The sequence below is a fragment of the Brassica rapa genome, chromosome A02 (assembly GCF_000309985.2).
Source record: "Brassica rapa cultivar Chiifu-401-42 chromosome A02, CAAS_Brap_v3.01, whole genome shotgun sequence".
NCBI classification, from domain to species: domain Eukaryota; kingdom Viridiplantae; phylum Streptophyta; class Magnoliopsida; order Brassicales; family Brassicaceae; genus Brassica; species Brassica rapa.
The window spans coordinates 2,473,800-2,491,607 of NC_024796.2; the positions used below are offsets into that span (position 1 = coordinate 2,473,800).

General features: G+C 36.0%; 5 protein-coding genes and 1 non-coding gene across 6 annotated transcripts; 2 read left to right on the forward strand and 4 right to left on the reverse strand.

Annotated features, from left to right (window-relative positions):
• Positions 1-1,774: 1,774 nt before the first annotated feature.
• LOC103850900 (telomere repeat-binding protein 4) lies at positions 1,775-5,199 on the forward strand. The gene is made up of 9 exons (XM_009127699.3): positions 1,775-2,301; positions 2,691-2,780; positions 2,858-3,422; positions 3,504-3,647; positions 3,722-3,801; positions 3,893-4,122; positions 4,228-4,530; positions 4,601-4,664; positions 4,741-5,199. The coding sequence occupies exons 2-9, from the start codon at positions 2,709-2,711 to the stop codon at positions 4,918-4,920; spliced, it is 1,638 nt and encodes a 545-aa protein (XP_009125947.1). The 5' UTR covers positions 1,775-2,301; positions 2,691-2,708; the 3' UTR covers positions 4,921-5,199.
• A 713-nt stretch (positions 5,200-5,912) lies between these two features.
• On the reverse strand, positions 5,913-8,651 carry LOC103850901. Its single transcript, XM_009127700.2, has 2 exons — positions 6,738-8,651; positions 5,913-6,256 (listed from the first exon to the last, which is right to left on the reverse strand). The coding sequence occupies exons 1-2, from the start codon at positions 7,008-7,010 to the stop codon at positions 6,140-6,142; spliced, it is 390 nt and encodes a 129-aa protein (XP_009125948.1). The 5' UTR covers positions 7,011-8,651; the 3' UTR covers positions 5,913-6,139.
• Positions 8,377-8,448, forward strand: TRNAK-UUU. Its single transcript has one exon. It is a non-coding gene; the product is annotated as a tRNA-Lys (tRNA).
• A 248-nt stretch (positions 8,652-8,899) lies between the features above and the next one.
• LOC103850903 (protein ELC-like) lies at positions 8,900-10,473 on the reverse strand. The gene has a single exon (XM_009127701.3). It carries the CDS (start codon positions 10,242-10,244, stop codon positions 9,048-9,050), a length of 1,197 nt encoding a protein of 398 aa, XP_009125949.1. The 5' UTR covers positions 10,245-10,473; the 3' UTR covers positions 8,900-9,047.
• A 412-nt stretch (positions 10,474-10,885) lies between these two features.
• On the reverse strand, positions 10,886-12,070 carry LOC103850904 (lipid transfer-like protein VAS). Its single transcript, XM_009127702.3, has 2 exons — positions 11,236-12,070; positions 10,886-11,150 (listed from the first exon to the last, which is right to left on the reverse strand). Exons 1-2 carry the CDS (start codon positions 11,561-11,563, stop codon positions 11,026-11,028), a joined length of 453 nt encoding a protein of 150 aa, XP_009125950.1. The 5' UTR covers positions 11,564-12,070; the 3' UTR covers positions 10,886-11,025.
• LOC103850905 (ethylene-responsive transcription factor LEP-like) lies at positions 10,901-15,150 on the reverse strand. Its single transcript, XM_033283879.1, has one exon. The coding sequence runs from the start codon at positions 12,750-12,752 to the stop codon at positions 12,114-12,116; it is 639 nt and encodes a 212-aa protein (XP_033139770.1). The 5' UTR covers positions 12,753-15,150; the 3' UTR covers positions 10,901-12,113.
• Positions 15,151-17,808: the final 2,658 nt, after the last annotated feature.

Here is a 17,808-nt window from a genome sequence, read left to right on the forward strand (position 1 = left end):
GAAGTAACTCTAGGTTTCATCTTCGACGGAAAAAAAACTTTTAAATTCAAAATGAGTACCAAACCTGGTCATTTATCCATAATCATTAGTTAATTAATATTTGCCCCCCGTGACTTAACCTTTCATATCTGGAGTCTTTTTTTTTCGAAACACATATGGAGTCGATATGTATGAGATCAAACACATCTGTAAATCTGTTCTCCAATTCCATATCACACAAGATAAACATTCAAAGATAAAAATACTTGTTATTCTTGAAAAAATATTGGAACGTATCAGCTATCTTTTTAATATAGTTTTAACTTAGTTAATATTCATGAGTATACATTTACGGCCTTAAAGCATATGAAACTATGTCAAAGGGTTTTGTGAAGTAGAACAATTATATATATGATAGATATAGAAGTTAGGGAAAGACATAAGATATTGAGTTCTTTGGGCTAAAGGATTATTATATCAATTTCGAAATGTTGCCAGAATATGAGAAGTTGGGAAACCATGTGATGATCCGTGATTGCTTTACATCAACTTGGTGACAGAGAGAAATAAAAGAACCAAAGCTGTTCATCCAGACAAACTCGCCAAAGGGAAAAGATCTACTCCTCTTCGACTCCTTTTTCTTTTCATATTGTTTCCATAAGTGAGTGATAAAAGAACTATGTCACTAAAAATGATTACACCATATTTTCAGCATGGTTCAACTGCACTAACCACACTACAACTAACATCTAGTGACAGATTATTTGCTAATTTATAAACTGATATATATATATATATATATATAAATATAAATATATACGGTATTCATATACATAAGGAGTTAGCATATATAACTGACAATTGGTATGCATAATTTGATTTTATTTTGACATAAGATATGACAACAATAATGTTAACAATATACAACAAAATGACAAATAACAGTACCGTGTATTAATAAAACTCGAAATTGGAAGATAAACTAGATAGTAGTATGATATATGGCCGGTGGAAGCCGATCGAAATGTTATGTTGGCTATGTATAAGTGTGCATATAATATATAATTCAATGTAGAAGAAACACAAACACATGGATTTCATTCATATACAACGATGTAAATCCAACACTATCGCGGCGTATTAAGAAAATGCGTGAGGGGTCTGATTCAGTGCGACGATCAACCATGTGAAATTTTGTTTAACCCTACATATAATGATCTCATATATAATTGTTTTCCTTGTTTTATTATATAGAGTATTTGTTATTTAACTATATCTCGGGATAAGCTTGTGCCAACTGACTTTCAAATTAAATGGAAATATCCTCGATTTGTTAGGTAGTTGGATCTAGTGAACATTATAATAAAAACAATGCGCAACAAAAGAATATTTTAGTTATATATCCAGTGATTTAACAGTTTATACAACTACGAATATGCTTTCTTCTGCCCATTATGAATTTGCTTAAAAGATAACATTAAAATGTTTATAAAAATAAAATAAAATGGATAATTATCATAAATGTACAAGGAATTTATTATAGAAATCAATTCAAAGAGCTTTGAAATATATTAATGGGAAATAAATCAAAATGTTTCAAAAATATCTAATGAACTTATTACTACCTCTAATTAATGAATACTTCAAATCAAAGCATAAAAGATTCGATTTAAAATTAAAGAACCCCCACTCACTCGGGACAATTAATTTGTGAAGGAAAAAGAAATTAGATGTCTATTTCCACGTCAGCAAATGAAACACGTGGACCAATAATAGTTAAACGTGCAAGGAACAGTAAAAGTGGAGATCCACGAGTCAATCACATCCTCATAATAATATTCCTTCAAATGGAATAAAAATATTTGATCCAATCCCGAAATTATTATTATTATTATTAAGTCTTTTTCTAAGGAAAATAGGAATCGTGGATTGAGAGGATGCTCCTCCACGTGTCGTTAGTGGAAAACAAAGGCACCGGCTAGAGCCAGTAAAATCAATATCCACAGAACCGGCATATCCGGTTGTGTGGCCAATATATTATTGTATTTTTGTGGAAAAAAGAATAAACTGAGGGGGTTTAAGGCTTTGGTTCGGGTGTGGTTTTCTTTTCAAAGGGTTTTGTGTCTTCTTCCTTATTTCTTTTCTAGAACACAGAGAGAGATGATGGCGAAATCTTCTTCCTAAAATCTTCAAATTCTTTGTATATTTCTTTTTAATTTTCTTTCCCATTGTATAACAATTGTTCTGAAACCAGATTTTTACTGGGCGATTTAGAGATTTTAGCAGATTGCGTGATCTATAATTAAGTGGCTCGAGGATTAGGTGAGTTTTCATCACGATATTCATGATCTCGACTCTGTTTCTTGTTTGAAATCTCGATTCTGTTTCACATGTTTTTTTGGTGAATTGTGATGGTAATTTATTTGAATTTTCGAAATAATAAGAAACTTTGCATTTTGCAGCAAGATCTGATCAGGAAGATCATGTTTATTGTTTGTTTAAACGACGTCGTATCTGTAGACTATTAGTTTAAAATTAATCACTCCTTGATCTTGGTGGAGATGATCATGAGACGACGTCGTATCTGTAGACTATTAGTCTAAAATTAATTACTTCTTCATCTTGGTGGAGATGATCATGAGACGACGTCGTATCATGTTTATTGTTTGTTTAAACGACGTCGTATCTAATCTTTTTTTTTTTTTTTGCAGGTTGCTTTCTTACGTATAATGGTGATCAAGAGGAGGTTTAATCATGTCTTTGATTTCTCCACTATTCCCAAGGCTCCTCGTTCCACCAGAGTAACTAAAGATCCATGTGCTTCATCTTGTTATTCGTTTTTAAATTTCACAATCTCAATGACTTGTTGTTTTTCTAGAGGAAGCTATTATCAAGCAAGAACGATGGTGTTGATGACATTCGTACCACTGCATTTGATCTGCTCGCTTCTCTAGCTGGAAAGCTGCTAGAAGAGAGCGAAAGCTCCTCAACTTCTTCTACCAATGCGTTTGTAAAGGGAAAGGGAAACAACGTCAAGCAAGAAGACGTTGAAGATGATGATGTCAAGCCTTGTGAATCCGAGCTTGCGTCAAAGTCCCCTCCTAGTGATATTACCAGTGAGACTCCTTTGGAGCAGACACGTGTTTCTGATTGTGAGAGAGGTCTTGGCTTGAAGCCGTGTGGGAACAAGAAAGAGGATTGTGATGACATCACTGAGGAGACATGTGTTGACATTGAAAAAAGAGAAGTAAAAACGCCACCTGGCACGGATGGTGTCCTCAATCAGTCTAAGTTAGTTTGCAGAGATGATGATGATGAAAACTATTGTAAGTACTATAGATTTAGTGACAGATGTAGGAGGTTTAATAGGCCTTTGACACGTGTTGGACATCGGAGAATGATGACAAAGTACGGGAGAGCAGTCCCTAGAGACACTAGAACAGGTTACTATCATGTCCTCTTTGATGCATCATTTGTCGCTTCTGCTCTGTTTCTTAACTCCACTTGTGGATATATGTGTCTAGATGGCTGTTTACTGTACCGCAAGAGAAAGTTGTGTAATGGTTATAACCCATGGAGGCATGAGACGGTTCATAGGAAGAGAAGATTGTCTGATGGAGGACTCAGTAGTGAAAGTGTTACCAATTCACCTCAGAAGGGAGAATCAGGTACCTATCAGTCTATATCCAGATGCTTCGTTATCCAGCTGGAGTGGTGCTCATGTTATTTTCATTGTTTGCAGTAAAGTTCAGCATCAAGTCCTTTAGGATTCCGGAGCTTTTCATTGAAGTTCCGGATACAGCAACAGTAGGCTCACTAAAGGTGTGTGATAAAATGTCTTTATGTCGTTCTCGTTAGATGATTTGGCTCTGCAGTGTACATGAACATAACATTAGTACACTTTTGGTTACAGAGGACGGTGATGGAGGCTGTAGCTGCTTTGCTGGGTGATGGAATACGTATAGGGGTGTTAGTCCAAGGGAAGAAGGTTAGAGATGACAGTAACACTTTATCACAGACTGGTCTTTCATGTAGAGAGAATCTAAGCAACCTTGGCTTCACCTTGGAGCCTGGTCATATACCTCTATGCTCTGAAAGTCCTGTCATCTCTACACCAACTGATTGTACAAATCTTTCAGAAAGGTAGTGTAACCAATCTGCTCATATATCGTTTCTTTTTATTTGTTTGTTTGCTGTGTGAAGTTCTAGAGAGTATATTCATAAGGAAAACCATTTGATCTTTGCCAGGTCCTTAGATTCTAGAATCCCTTTCCATCTCCAAGATGCAGATCACGTGATTAGTTCGAAAAATTGTGTGGAGAATAACCAGGAGTTAGTTCCATATCAGAGTGACATATCAGCTGATGAACCTTCATCAGATTCAAGAGCGCTGGTTCCAGTTTCATCCTTGGAACCGGATGCTCTTGCAATTGTCCCACTTAACGAGAAATCTAAGCGTACAGAGGTTTCACAGCGCAGAACCAGGAGACCTTTCTCTGTTGCAGAGGTGGAAGCTCTAGTAGCAGCAGTAGAGGAGCTTGGGACTGGAAGGTAAGCAGACTGGTTAATTCGATTAACTTTGCTGTGGATCAACTAATGATCGATACACTTTATCTCACAGATGGCGTGATGTGAAACTACGTTCTTTTGATGATGCAAGTCATAGAACCTACGTGGACTTGAAGGTAAACACACACATAGCAGAAACTGGTCAAAATACACTTTGAATCTTTTAGCTTAATGGTTCCACTAACTTTGCAGGACAAGTGGAAAACTTTGGTTCACACGGCAAGTATATCACCACAGCAACGAAGAGGAGAGCCAGTGCCTCAAGAACTGCTAGACAGAGTCTTGGCAGCACATAGGTGTTGGTCACAGCACCAGCTGAAACAGAACGGGAAACTTCAAGCGGCTGCAACAATGGTGGGTTCGTCCATGTAAAGATGGAGAAAGGGAATGACAGTAACTTTCACTTGAAGACTGAGGAAGCAATGTGGGGCAAACTGTACAAAGGCAAAACAACAACAGAAGCATACTTTTATTTTTCATTTTCTTTCCAACTTTGAGATTTTTTAAATCATAGCTGGCAGAACACAAAGATGTACTTTGGTTACTTTTATGTTACATCCGTTCATTTCAGTTTCTAATTGATTTGAATTTGTAAATGGTATTGGTGATAGAATGTCCATGAAGACGTTATTTTATTTTAATTTTTGTAAATTGACATGTAATTTTAGACAAATTCTTTTATTTGGTTTTTTCATCATTCAATCTATGGCAAAGTAGTTGATGGATAGCTTAGCTTTCAAACTTTTATTTTGGTAGAAATTTTACCATTTAAACAAAAAAAAAACGAACGAGATTTGCCACTCAAAAGTATCATTGTGCTTAGCGTTCCAAATAATCAGCCAACTTATCAAATATTGAGGTCATCATCTTCATTTGCATTTTTCTCGACTCTAACAAACAAGTCCGTCTCACACTTTAAGTTGCAAAGAGAAATATCATCAGTTATATGTATCATAAATTACATATATTGATATATAGATATATATATATATATGTTATACTTATTACATATATATTCAAATAAGATTATCTAAATACTCTTTTATGCTAATCTTAATTTGGAACTCTAAATCATTTGTCAACTTGATCATTAATTTTAAAATAACTAGAATGAAATTTATGGTGTAAAATATATTGCATGGAATCATAAGTTAGTATGTGGAAACAAGCAAAATTAAGAAATAACTTGTTTTATACAAAATTTAGGAAATATGTAATGTACGTGTATCTTTACAAATTGGTTTACGCTTCAACAAGAATAATTGAGAAACATATTTTTACAAATTGGATTAGAACTATTTATGCATGTACACCGATCAAAACTCTATATATATATATGGAACTGATATAATAGTACTCTTGAATAAGATGTTTAAGGCATTCTGACATAAAATTAAGTTTTGCAAACAACGAAACAACAAAGAAAGATACTCGATTGTTCCATAGATTAAACAACAACAGAAAAGGCTTAAATAGTCCTTATATTAAAAACACAGGTAATTTCCTTTTTGTCCAGGGTACTTCGGAAATGAGCCTTTTTATTTTATTTATAATAGCTTAAATGATAAAGATATCAATACATAGCAGAATTTTAGTCGATGATGATGATCTCGCGCTTCTTTCTGTTCTTATTCCTGTCAATGTATGCGCACATCTGCTCCACTTCGTACCTTGTACCGTATACTTGTCCCAGTGGATCGTAATAGTACTACACAAAATCACATGAAAATTAGGACGCGTTTTAAATAGACATGAAAAAACTTTAGATATCGAGTAAACCATGTGAGAAGCATTATAAAGAGCGTGATGAATCTGATTTAAGGAGGAAATTGTATGCACACATGCATCTATGAAGTTTGGTAGTAACAAAAACATAATAACACGACTCGTTCATATTTAAATCTAATGTTCTCTCCACCTATGTCATATATATGTTTGGTAGTAACAAAAACTATATGCACGCATGTATCTTTGCTTGTTTTAGGGCACCCAAATGCTAGAAGTTTTCCATCAAAAAAACACAGTATTAATTTTTAGAGCTTAAAATCTACTATGTAGATTTCAAAGTGACAATAAGAAAAAATTGTTATACTAGAAATCAATCCAAATCTTTGATCCACTTTAAAATAACAAATAAACCACTATCACTATCATCCCATAAGATATAGATCAAAAGAAAAGAGATTTACCCGGTAAAGTCGGCCGGTCAGCACTATGCGACGCTCCTCAACGAGCCAGCCAACACGAAGCCAGTTGTACTGAGGAGAGGTATTATCAAAGACAGTAGAGTAAGATCTACTATGTGTGTTCAATGGCGTTTTACGGGCTCGGTCCACAACCAAATGCGTCTGTCTCCCTTCTCTTGACAGTTGCGTGACGCTTTTCTCGTAACTGATGACTTCAGTTTTTCTGATCTGCTCCCTCTTTGGCTGGCCTCTAGAGCTTCCTTCACCCTCCGCCATTGATTCTTCCTTGTTTTTTGTTATCTAGTAACCTTTTGTGCTCGATGCTTAATTTACATCTTCTTAATCTTAACTACATATAAAAAGAAGATTTATCACGTCCACTTTGTGTTATCTTGTTCGACATGTGTACCTCCGTCATTGGATTATACAAGGTATTGTATCCACGACAAGTGAGATTCAGTGTACAAATGTACTTAAAAGATTTATTTCCCAAAATAAATTCTACCTTTCCCTTTAAAAACAAAATAATTAATATCCATTAAGGAAAACAGCTTTTAATTGTCACGTATATCGTTTTATTTAAAATAAAATATTTAAATTAAAAGAAAAAAATCTAGTATTCTTATTTTAGAAGGTAATACTAACAGGTATTATTAACAATGTATTTCTTTCGTACTTAAAGGTAATATTAACATGTTTGTTTCATGTGTGTTCAAAGGTTATAATATTAAGAATGACAGGAAGTCCAAGTTTTCTTTTTCTTTTTTTCTGTATTCACGTATATATAGTGTTATATCACGTTGAAATACTACACATTTTATTTTTGAGCTGAAGAAATCATTTTATATTTAAAAAATATATAACTAATCGAGAAATTTCTCTTCAGACCGCCAGTATAGTTAGTTCTGTTGCAAAACTCATCGACAAGAATGTAATTCGGAACATATTGTTTCTCTTGGTTTTAGATTTTGCTCTCGGATTTGCAGGCACATCTTTAACAAGGGATCTTGGTTGATGAGGCCAAGATCTATATACAAGATCATCATCTCGAACAATTTATTTGATTTGTGAGGGCTTTCGTTGATAAAATGCCTTTAATATACAATGAAAATCCAAGTTGGTAACTCTTTTTATAAATATATCTGAGATAATGTAGTTTACAAAGGATCCGAATAAAATAAAATAACCAGAATGCCGATTAGTTCACTGTATGTCTCTTTGTGCACTATATGTATCTCTCCCATACACAGTGTAAAACAATTTAAAGGTGATATGGCTGTTATCTGAGTCCTCCCTAATGACCAGAGGCCCGTGTCCTTCACTGGTGTCTGCAAACAAAAAGACTGTTTTTCTATCTGATTCTGGTCTAAAGGATTCTCAAAACTCGAAGAAAGAATACAACCTGCATTTTCACACCAATAACTGTTTCAAGAAAGAGTTCTTATCACATTAATCGCTATTCACTCGTGTAAATTGTAGAGCAGTGGACAGGTTAGGTTGAAGATGACCTGTCCCATAGACAATTATGAATTAACAAAGTGGGCAAACATCAAATAAAATCGAGGTGGGTGCAATGCAAATATCAATGTAACACACTTAAGTTGATAAGGATAAATTAATAACAACATGACTTATGAACGTAGCCGTCTTAGCTCAGTGGTAGAGCGCGTGACTTTTAATCCCGTGGCCGTGGGTTCGATGCCCACAGACGGCGAAGAAACAGCCATTTATTTGTGTCTTCAATTTATTCTTTGACCACTTAAATTTTTCAAAAGTATCTGTTTGATTAAATTTTGCAAAACCTTACTGTCATCAGCATATCGGTCTCTTTTCTTCTTAATTTCTTATCAACCTGGAACTGTATGAATCAAGAACCCTAGACCTGTGTTAAAATAGATGCTGCTGATTGGTGAAATGTTGATACTTGCTTTTGCTGATATAGAATAAGGAACTAGGTATCATCATTTCTTATAAGCTGATCCATTATGGCTCTACGTTTTGTTAACTCGGACATGATGATGGATAGTTAGTTATTCAGACTTTGAGTGGATCATGGTAATGACTAATGAGTCTGTTTTCATCATATTAAGTGCTTTTGTGGCATTAGACAGATATTAATCTTGTTTCTCAACACAACTCCAAACATTTTCTCAAGAAACATATACTTCCCAAACCAATTAATTCATTATTTCAAAACCAATGACACATAGAGATTGGTAAGTGGTAAGTAACCCAAAAAGTATGATCAAATCAACTATGTAGTGGTATACATCCCTATAGACAGTAATCAAATATCATAATCAGCAAAAGTTTTCACAACTGCAACCTAGCTGCAATAGAAGCAACCTGAGCTTCCATCTGCATCCCCTTAACCTTCTCCGCCATGGCCCTGTGGAAAAACTGCTCCCTCGACAACAACCTCACACTCCTCAAATACTGATCAAACGGTAACAACCCATCTCTAAACGACTTATCCATCGAGTAAACAACATCCTCAATAGCTAAATCCGACGCAGTGCACTCCAGCATCTGTTTAGACATTGTTTCCTTGCAAACAAACGCACTGTCCACATCCAAATCCGCAAGCAGACTATTCGATTTGCCTTGGTTATCTCTAACCCAGGAATCAAGAACGTCGGTGTTCATGGAGATGACTTGCAACTCCTGCTCCAACGTCTCTTTCTCCCTCGCCATCTCTTGTAAGCCGTTGTTGAGATCTTCCTCTCTCCTCTTGAGGTTAGCTTGTAAGCTCAATAGCCCTTCCGCTTCAGCTTCTCTCGCGCTCCTCATCACGACGAGATCCACGTGGATCATCTCCACTAGCTTGTTGATCGCGTTTCTCTTGTAAACCTCCGCCGCATCATCCGTCCGCTGCTGCTGCTGGTAAGACGGAGGAGGAGGCCTCGCGTATCCAGATCCGATCGGAGGAGACGGCGAAGGTCGTGAGTATCCAGATCCGATCGAGGGAGACGGCGAAGGCCTGGCGTATCCAGATCCGGAGGATTGAGGGCGGCGCTGAGAGTACAACGGCGGATCTCTGGAGAAGGCGGCGCTGAGCTGAGAGGCGAGATCGAGGAGGTTGGAGCTAGGGTAAACCCAGGCGTGGAGATAAGGGAGCGAGACGAGTCCACTCGGGGAGACGTTGGAGTGAGGACGCTTGATGATCATGTCGCGCGTGGGGTTCACGTAGACGCGAGGGGGATCGCGAGGGTACGATTCGAGGAGCCAGATGACGACGGGGATGTTGTAGCTGACTCCCTGGAAAGGCATCGGGATGGTCCCGTCCGCTTGGAGGAGGATCGCGGAGCGTCCGTCGTTGTGAGTGAACGTCGCCGTTTTGGGCTCGAGGGAGGAGTGGGAGGAGATTAGGGTGAGGAGGTGTTGGCGGATCAGCCACTTGGTGGTCTCGGCGTAGGGGAGAGCGGAGGGGCCGCGTTGGGAGAGAACGGAGGTGAGGAATTGCTGGATTTGTTGGATCTTCGCCGGATCTGAAGGCGGAGGAGGAGCCATCACGACTTGATCAATGCGGAGGAGGACGTGACTTGCACGAAGGCGCAACTAATCTTTAAAGCTTTTTACGTTTAGTCAAAAAGTTTGAAATAAAAATAATCGAAATAAATTCAAAAGTAATTTAAATAGTCTTTTTTGTGGTCCATTCCTTAACTAGAAAGCCCAATGGGGGAAGTAACACAATAGTCTAAATCTGATTTAGATATTAAGGGGCGTGAAAAATTAGTTTTTAGCACGAGAAAAAATGTTTGTACTTTTGTTAGTTTTAGTTTTTGAAAAAAATGATATTATGTTTAGGTTTGTAATTTATAAATTACATTAGGGGCATAATAGATATTATACCATTTTGAATGAACCATCTCCATTCAAATTGGTTCAGCTGAATGAACTTTAAAATTAATCCTAAATTTCCAAAAGTCATCTGGATGATCCATTTAAATGAATTGCACTTTTAGTGCCTAAACAAACAAAACTTTTATCTTCATCTAGATGGTCCATCCAAATGGAGAAACAAACAGGTCCTAACCCGATTGAGAAACTGACTAATTGAGTAAGATAAAACGGCGTCGTTTGGCAGTGAACTAGTTAATGGGTTATATCGGTGAATGAGCCTTGATTGCTTTAATGACATAAGCACGGTATTAGTCTATTAGAAATGGAATTATACTGTTTATGTGGAATAAATCGTCAAACGGTACATTAATAAACGACCAATAATCATAGCTCATAAGCATTTGTTCAAACGGATACAAAAATGAACAGGGTGATGGACACTGATACTTCAGTTTATTTGAAGAATAAATGACAAAAGAGTCACTGCAAAAGCTAATGTTGTCATCCAGTAGGACTGAGAAGAGGAGTTGCCAGTGGAGGAACTTTGGTCTGCGTTTGTCGATCCTCGAGATCCTGCACAAGATTCAGACAAAACCATTTTTTAGACTGTTAAAAGAAAAAGAAGAAGAGTTTTTATAAGTATGAAAAGATTGCGTACGAGTCAAGCAGGCAATGGGATTGACGTGTTCTCCACATCGAGCAGGCAACATTTGAGCATCATTGACATTGATGCCAGCTTGTTCAGCCTTTGAACTCCCACGGTTACTTATCATACGACACAAGCACTCTGGATTGTTCCTAATCACAGATTTTAGAGGGTTACAGCAAACTTCTGGCACATCCTTGGTTCCATTGAGGTAGTTGAGGCATGGAGCAAGCTGGTTCAAGCACGAAACGCCTTGCCCACTTGTATGCATAATCCCAAAGTTGGCTACAACTAGAAGTGCAGTTGCAATGGCATAAAAAGAGAAAAACTTCATCTCCATATTCACTACTTTAATTTCCTCTTATGGGAACCACTTATATGTACTTTAAAAAAAACTATGTTTGGTAACCAGCTTTTTGAGATAGGTAGACATGGTTCACTATTCAAACCTACTACCATCTTTTGAAGGCCGACAAAAGGTAAGTTACCAGAACAAATAAAAATATGAAACATTCCAGATTACATGACCAATATTATACACCAAAAATCACAAATGTAGTAGTTGTATGTCAACCTATAAATCTACTATACCATAAGAAAATGAACATGACTAGTAACTTATGTGAAGCCATAGCCCATCATGCATCTTAGTGAATAGTCTTTTGAGTTCTAAGGCCCATATCTAATTATTTATGTGAGTTTGTGAAGAACAGAAAATACATAACAATATTTTTTTTCATTTGTTAAGATATAAACGGAGACAAATTTTATTATTGAAAAACTAATACAAACAGTCACTTTGATCTTAGACAAAGATCAAGGACGGAGAAACATAATGAAATATAAAAAAGGTACAAATGAGAAAAGAATAGAATATATATGAGAAAGGGTTAATTATAGGAGCCGAAGTGATTGAAACCTTGAGGCAAAGAGTCAGAAACAGAAGGCATTGTGCTGAACATTGGGCTGTGAACGTACTCACCCTCGAAATAATTAGCTGATGAGTAGTCTTCCACGCTCCACGGTTGTTGGCTGTAACAAGAATTTGATAGGTCGCTCGGGAGAGGAGGCAGGTCGCTGCTGCTATTAGAATAACAAGAAGGAGAGCCACCAAACATGTAACTACTCTCCACTTGAGCTGGCTGCAGCATTGGCGAGTCTGTGGATGAATATTGGTTAAACATCATCAGGTAATCAACAGGATCGTCAGAGCAAGGAGTAGCAGCAGGAGGAGGCGGAGGAGGAGTTGGAGTTGGATCGTCAGGAGAAATGATGGAAGTGACGGAAGAGGAAGGAGGCATGTCTGAGTAGACAAAGTTGGTTCGGGCGCGAGTGCCACGCATGGACCGAGCTGCTCTATCGTAGGCCAAGGCAGCTTCCTCGGCGGTATCAAAAGTGCCAAGCCAGTGACGCTCCTTGGTTGTTGGGTCTCTAATCTCAGCTGCGTATCTTCCCCAAGGCCTCCTCCTCACCCCAAGAAACTTTGTACCAGCCTCTTCTTGCTTCTTCTTGCTCTTTGATGTGTTCATCTTTCCTATGTTTCTCTATAGTACCTTATGTATACACAAATTAATCAGTGTTAGGTTTATATTATTTTCTCTAGTTGAAGGAAGAAGAGAAAAGAGAGAAGGAATGTGTGTTGGTCTTGAAAAGGAACCCTTCCACAACCCTTTTATATAAGAGCTGTACCTTCCTTTTCACTTTCTGTAACTTTTTGTTTTGTTTTGTTTAATCTTTATTCCAATATGAACATCATTTTTTTTTTAAATGGCACTGCATTGAGTTAATTCTCCCCCATGGTATATCAATTATCAGTGAATCAAAATATATAATTATCAAATAATTTGCCCCTTGGTTGCATGTTTCATGCATTTTCAAAGGTTCTACACGTGTGTTTTCATAAATTTTTCTGCTCAAATCTAATCCTTAGATCAGATTGACTTTGATCATATAGCTGCTAGCTATTATAACTCGTACTTAAAATACAAATGAGTTTTATTTTGTTACAAATGAGAGATAAAAACAATAATCGGCTAGCAGTAGATTTCGATACACGTATACGTACTCATCAATCATCAATAATAATAAGCTGAAAATAAATGATGAGGAATGATAACAGAACCATGATTAGCATGTTACCTTAGATAACAATGTCCCGTGTCCAATGTATGATCTTGCAAATAACGTAGTAGATAAACTATTAAATTCGAAGAATAACTTTTGTAGAACGAGTCCAAATACTATTGCATGTGATGGTCCAACTTAAATGGTGATGGAATATGCATGAACTGCAATTTTAATCATACATCTCCAGAGAAAAGAGAAGCAAACCCTGATTGTTTCATATATGAAACGTAAAAAAAGAATTGGAACAATTTTTCTTTTTTTTTGGAACAGTGTGAAACATAAAGTATTTATCTCTTATCAATCATACAATAATACAAACAATGAGTTTGTTTTTTTCTTATGATTAATAATTTGGAAAGAAGGGTGCAATGATGTCCGCATAATGGAAGATAGTCGACTTAATTATTGGGATCATGAAGTCATTACTTAAGCATATATCTATCATATTGTAAAACTAATCACAGTCTGTGATTGACTGTTGACGAACACAAATTATAAAAAATTAGAAGTCTTACAGAGAGATATGATATTTGATAAGAGTATGTAAGGAAGGAAGCAAGTGGTAGCCTTTATAAGACGATCTTGTTTTGTGTCAGAGGAAGACCAAAGACCATATTAATGTTTGGCTACCCGACCACTGTTAGGGACGGTGATGGTGGATCGTATAATTCGTATTCTATCGTTTTTAGTATACGCCCCCCCCCCCCCCCCCCCCCCCCCCCCCCCCCCCCTCCTCCCATTTGTCCACATGTGCAATAATCACAATTGTAATGGCATGTGCTCCCAATTTTATAGGCTACAACTTCAATGAATAGTGCCACATTCTTTAAAATCTTCCATTTTATAGTCCCAAGGCATCTATCTATTTCCTTGTCATCTACTAGTTGGTTTTATTTTAAATCATTCATGTTTGTCCGCTTGGCTATTACTGTATATAGTCTCTTCCCAAATTCGATTTCTTAATATATATTCTGACCAAAATACTCCATTCAAATTCTTTTGGTATAAACTAAAAATAGTTTATCTAGTTTATAAACATGCATTATTGAGAACAAAGGAATTTGGGTTGCATGTGAGCAATATTTTTATGCTTTTGAATTTCATTTTTAATCTTAATTTCATTGGAGAAAACAAGTCCTATAATTTTATGTTCCCTCCCTTTTGACCAACTCTCATTTTTATTGTTTAGTTCTATATATTATAGTTCAAAGCTTTTGTTCTTAGCAAAAGAAAAAATAATTAAAAGCTTTTGATACATTGAATCTTGTTTAGTTCTTCTTCCATTTTGTATCGCCTTTTGATTTTATTCTCCGATTCTGTTCTAGGTTCTTTACAAAAAAAACTGATACTGCGTACTCATGGTTTACTGTGGACTATTAGCACATGTAGAAAAAACACTAGAACATAGGTAATAGACAATATGTTTATACAAATACTAATTAATCAGGGTTTAGGTCAAGAACCTTTATTAATCCATTTTTCGCACTCATCACTGCCGCAACAAAGTGAGCTCGGCATTTATTAAACAATTCTCAACCGTTGTATGTAATTTTATCGAGCAAATATAGATATACGTACGAACACATCGCATATTTCAATTCTTGAATGTTATATCAGTTCTATGGAAATCGTCCTTTACTCAGTCGATGGTTCTTTATTTCTATTATTGTCGAACTACGTCATGCTGTAACTAATTTGATGATCAATTATCTGTGTAGAAAATAAAGAAAGAAGACAAGAGAATGCATGTGCGCCCAACGTGGAAAGGCATTCTCTTGGACGCTTAACATAATTAACCACTTTTCTAATTATCACCTACACAATTATCTTTTGTCTTATTCAAATCTAACTACTTTTTTAATCAAGCGAGCATGTGATGAGCGCACTAAGTAGATTCTTAATTCTCAACCACGTCAAAAAGGTCAAAGAAGAAACAAAAGAACTCTGCTTTTGGCTCATCTAATGTAATATGGGACAAGTTTAGGGCCCCCGATCAATTATCTATTATCCTAACTACTCTATATAAGCCCAGTGATTTACTTGTTAATTCTAGTGTGGGCCACATGTTTAAGCGGGCTCGTGAATTTTAAATAGGAGTGGGAGTACGTCCAAAGTACGCGACTCAGATTTTTTGTTTAGCAACCCATGCGGATTATTACGTAGAAGGTATATTTTGATGGGCTATGGTCGGCTCCTCCAAAGGGTTGGTTAAAGTACAACACTGGAATTAGCTTGGGTGGTGAGAGATGATGGGGGTAAGGTTCTCATGCACAGTCGTAAAGTTTTATCCAATATTGGAAGTTTAGAAGATGCGAAGTTCCAAGGGTTGATATGTCTGTTGAAAGTTTAAGCTACCATCATCTTAAGCGAATCATTCTCGCCATTGATGATGCTACGACGTTACCAAAAGTGATCTTAAGGCCAAATGCGTAGCCCAACTTTGGGAGTTAGTATGCGCAAATCATGAATAGGCTCGTCAATCTATATAGAGACTTTTTTCATTGTTCAAAGTGTAACTAGAGATGGATATAATCAGTCTTGTGCACAGGACCCCCCATTTTGGCTGAAGGAATTTTTTGAGAACGAGGAGGTTTCACCCTCTGTCTAGTTGAATGGCTGCTTTTAGTTGAGGTATATGAATCATTTTTGGATCAAATATAGGAAGCGGACTATTTTTGGATTTGTCCTGTCTTTTCATGTTGTATTTACTTCCTGTGCCTACTTTGGCCTTTAATTTGTTGTAGGGGTTTTGTGTTGGGTTGGTGACGTACTTGTAACCTAACCATTGCTGGACTCTTTAGCTATTGCAAAATTAATCCATCAGATGATAAAAAGGTATATTTTGATGGGCAATCTCCAAAATATATTACAACTGGAAAGGTTAACAAAACAAGATCAGAGTAAACCCAAGATGTAAAACTATATTAGATCACTATTAGTAAGAAAATTTTAGAGAGTTTCTCGTTGATAAATAAATAACAAGAAAACAGATGAGATGCTCATTTCTAACTATGAGAGACTCAAGTACCGATTACCCTCTTTTGACTGATGTACCAAATTAAAAACATAATCAAACAACTAAAATAATATTTTTGTAAGAGATTGCATGAATTTCTAGCTGTTATTAATAGTGCTCCACATCAATATGTATTTCTTTGAGCTTTTGATTAACAAAAAAAAATTAAAAATTTTAAAATGTATGAAAAAGGAGAAAAAAAAGATTAGAAATGTCTCATAGACCACTTAGCAGGTGACATGATTTTTTGGTTTGCATTTTTTATTAATATAATATATCTACGAAATTCATGTGAAATAATGTCACGAACAAACGTGAATCAACTCAAAAAAAGCAAAGAAATATTAAAGCGGAAAAACAAAGTGAGGTAAATAATTATTTTGAATTTAAATATTGATTGTATGAAGAGAATTAAATTTATAATTCTTTAGACATGTATTTAATTATAGCAATCTAAAAGACGGTTTTCCCATTTAGGAAAATATATTTATTGTAGAAAAAGTAATTAACTTTTCTAATTGTAAAAGAACTACGTTGAACTCAACGAATGTTGACATTTTTACTGGTTCATTATTTACTAGTACATAGAAATTTAAGACAATTTCAAAATTAACGCTTCAGAAATATTTAATAAAATAAAAAAAAGACCACTAAAATCTTAAAGACTAATTAGTAAAAAGATAAAGATACAAACGTGTGAAGCAAAACCCAAGCCGACACGTTCAATTCCATCGTTTTGATCCGGTTCCGGCAGGCACGAGCTTTAGGCCGGTTGGTTAAAACACGCGCTTTGGACCATTTAGGAAACACAGTCAGGTTCTCGTGATTTCTTGCTTATAATGGGCCCCTCCCACCCATAATGGTCAGCTAAACGAGTGAAATTCTAGGGCACACCTTTGATTATTTTTTTTAAATAATCAAAAAATTATTATTAGAAACAGAAAATTATTATTTATTCCAAAGACATGAATTCCTACAAGTCCACAACTGTTGTTTATGGTCGAATCATAAAGCAAAACTAATGTTTTCCAAATAGTTAATGGAAAAAAGAAAAACAAAAGCAAATGCATCTTGCGTTGTTGGAATGCAAAAAGAGAGAAAACGATACGTACCTAATGTTAATTCTAATTAGTTAGTTATAGAATGAGGAGGTACATTAAAAAGGAAAATTAGTATTAGTACTCAGTTAAGTATGCACGTGTGTGGGAAGTATGGTGGCGAAACTATACAACCAACCCCTAGTAGATGGCTAGTTGTACATGTCTCGTGATGTATACATCAAATATATAATAAATACGAACATAGAAATTAATAGGACTTAGTTGTTGCGAATATACGTAAAATCAAATAAAACCAACCATTCAATGTTCTTGGTAAGTAACGAAATAAAAGGGAAGCAAGAAGGAGAACCACATAAAAGGGAGCTAACTCCTGTACACGTT

Coding starts and splice junctions, on each gene's coding strand:
- LOC103850900 (XM_009127699.3), top strand. CDS start 2,709: ATGGTGATCAAGAGGAGGTTTAATCATGTCTTTGATTTCTCCACTATT. Junction 3,648..3,721: donor ACCTCAGAAGGGAGAATCAG/GTACCTATCAGT, acceptor CATTGTTTGCAG/TAAAGTTCAGCATCAAGTCC. Junction 4,665..4,740: donor GAACCTACGTGGACTTGAAG/GTAAACACACAC, acceptor CTAACTTTGCAG/GACAAGTGGAAAACTTTGGT.
- LOC103850901 (XM_009127700.2), bottom strand. CDS start 7,010: ATGGCGGAGGGTGAAGGAAGCTCTAGAGGCCAGCCAAAGAGGGAGCAG. Junction 6,257..6,737: donor TGACCGGCCGACTTTACCGG/GTAAATCTCTTT, acceptor GATTTTGTGTAG/TACTATTACGATCCACTGGG.
- LOC103850903 (XM_009127701.3), bottom strand. CDS start 10,244: ATGGCTCCTCCTCCGCCTTCAGATCCGGCGAAGATCCAACAAATCCAG.
- LOC103850904 (XM_009127702.3), bottom strand. CDS start 11,563: ATGGAGATGAAGTTTTTCTCTTTTTATGCCATTGCAACTGCACTTCTA. Junction 11,151..11,235: donor TCCCATTGCCTGCTTGACTC/GTACGCAATCTT, acceptor AATCTTGTGCAG/GATCTCGAGGATCGACAAAC.
- LOC103850905 (XM_033283879.1), bottom strand. CDS start 12,752: ATGAACACATCAAAGAGCAAGAAGAAGCAAGAAGAGGCTGGTACAAAG.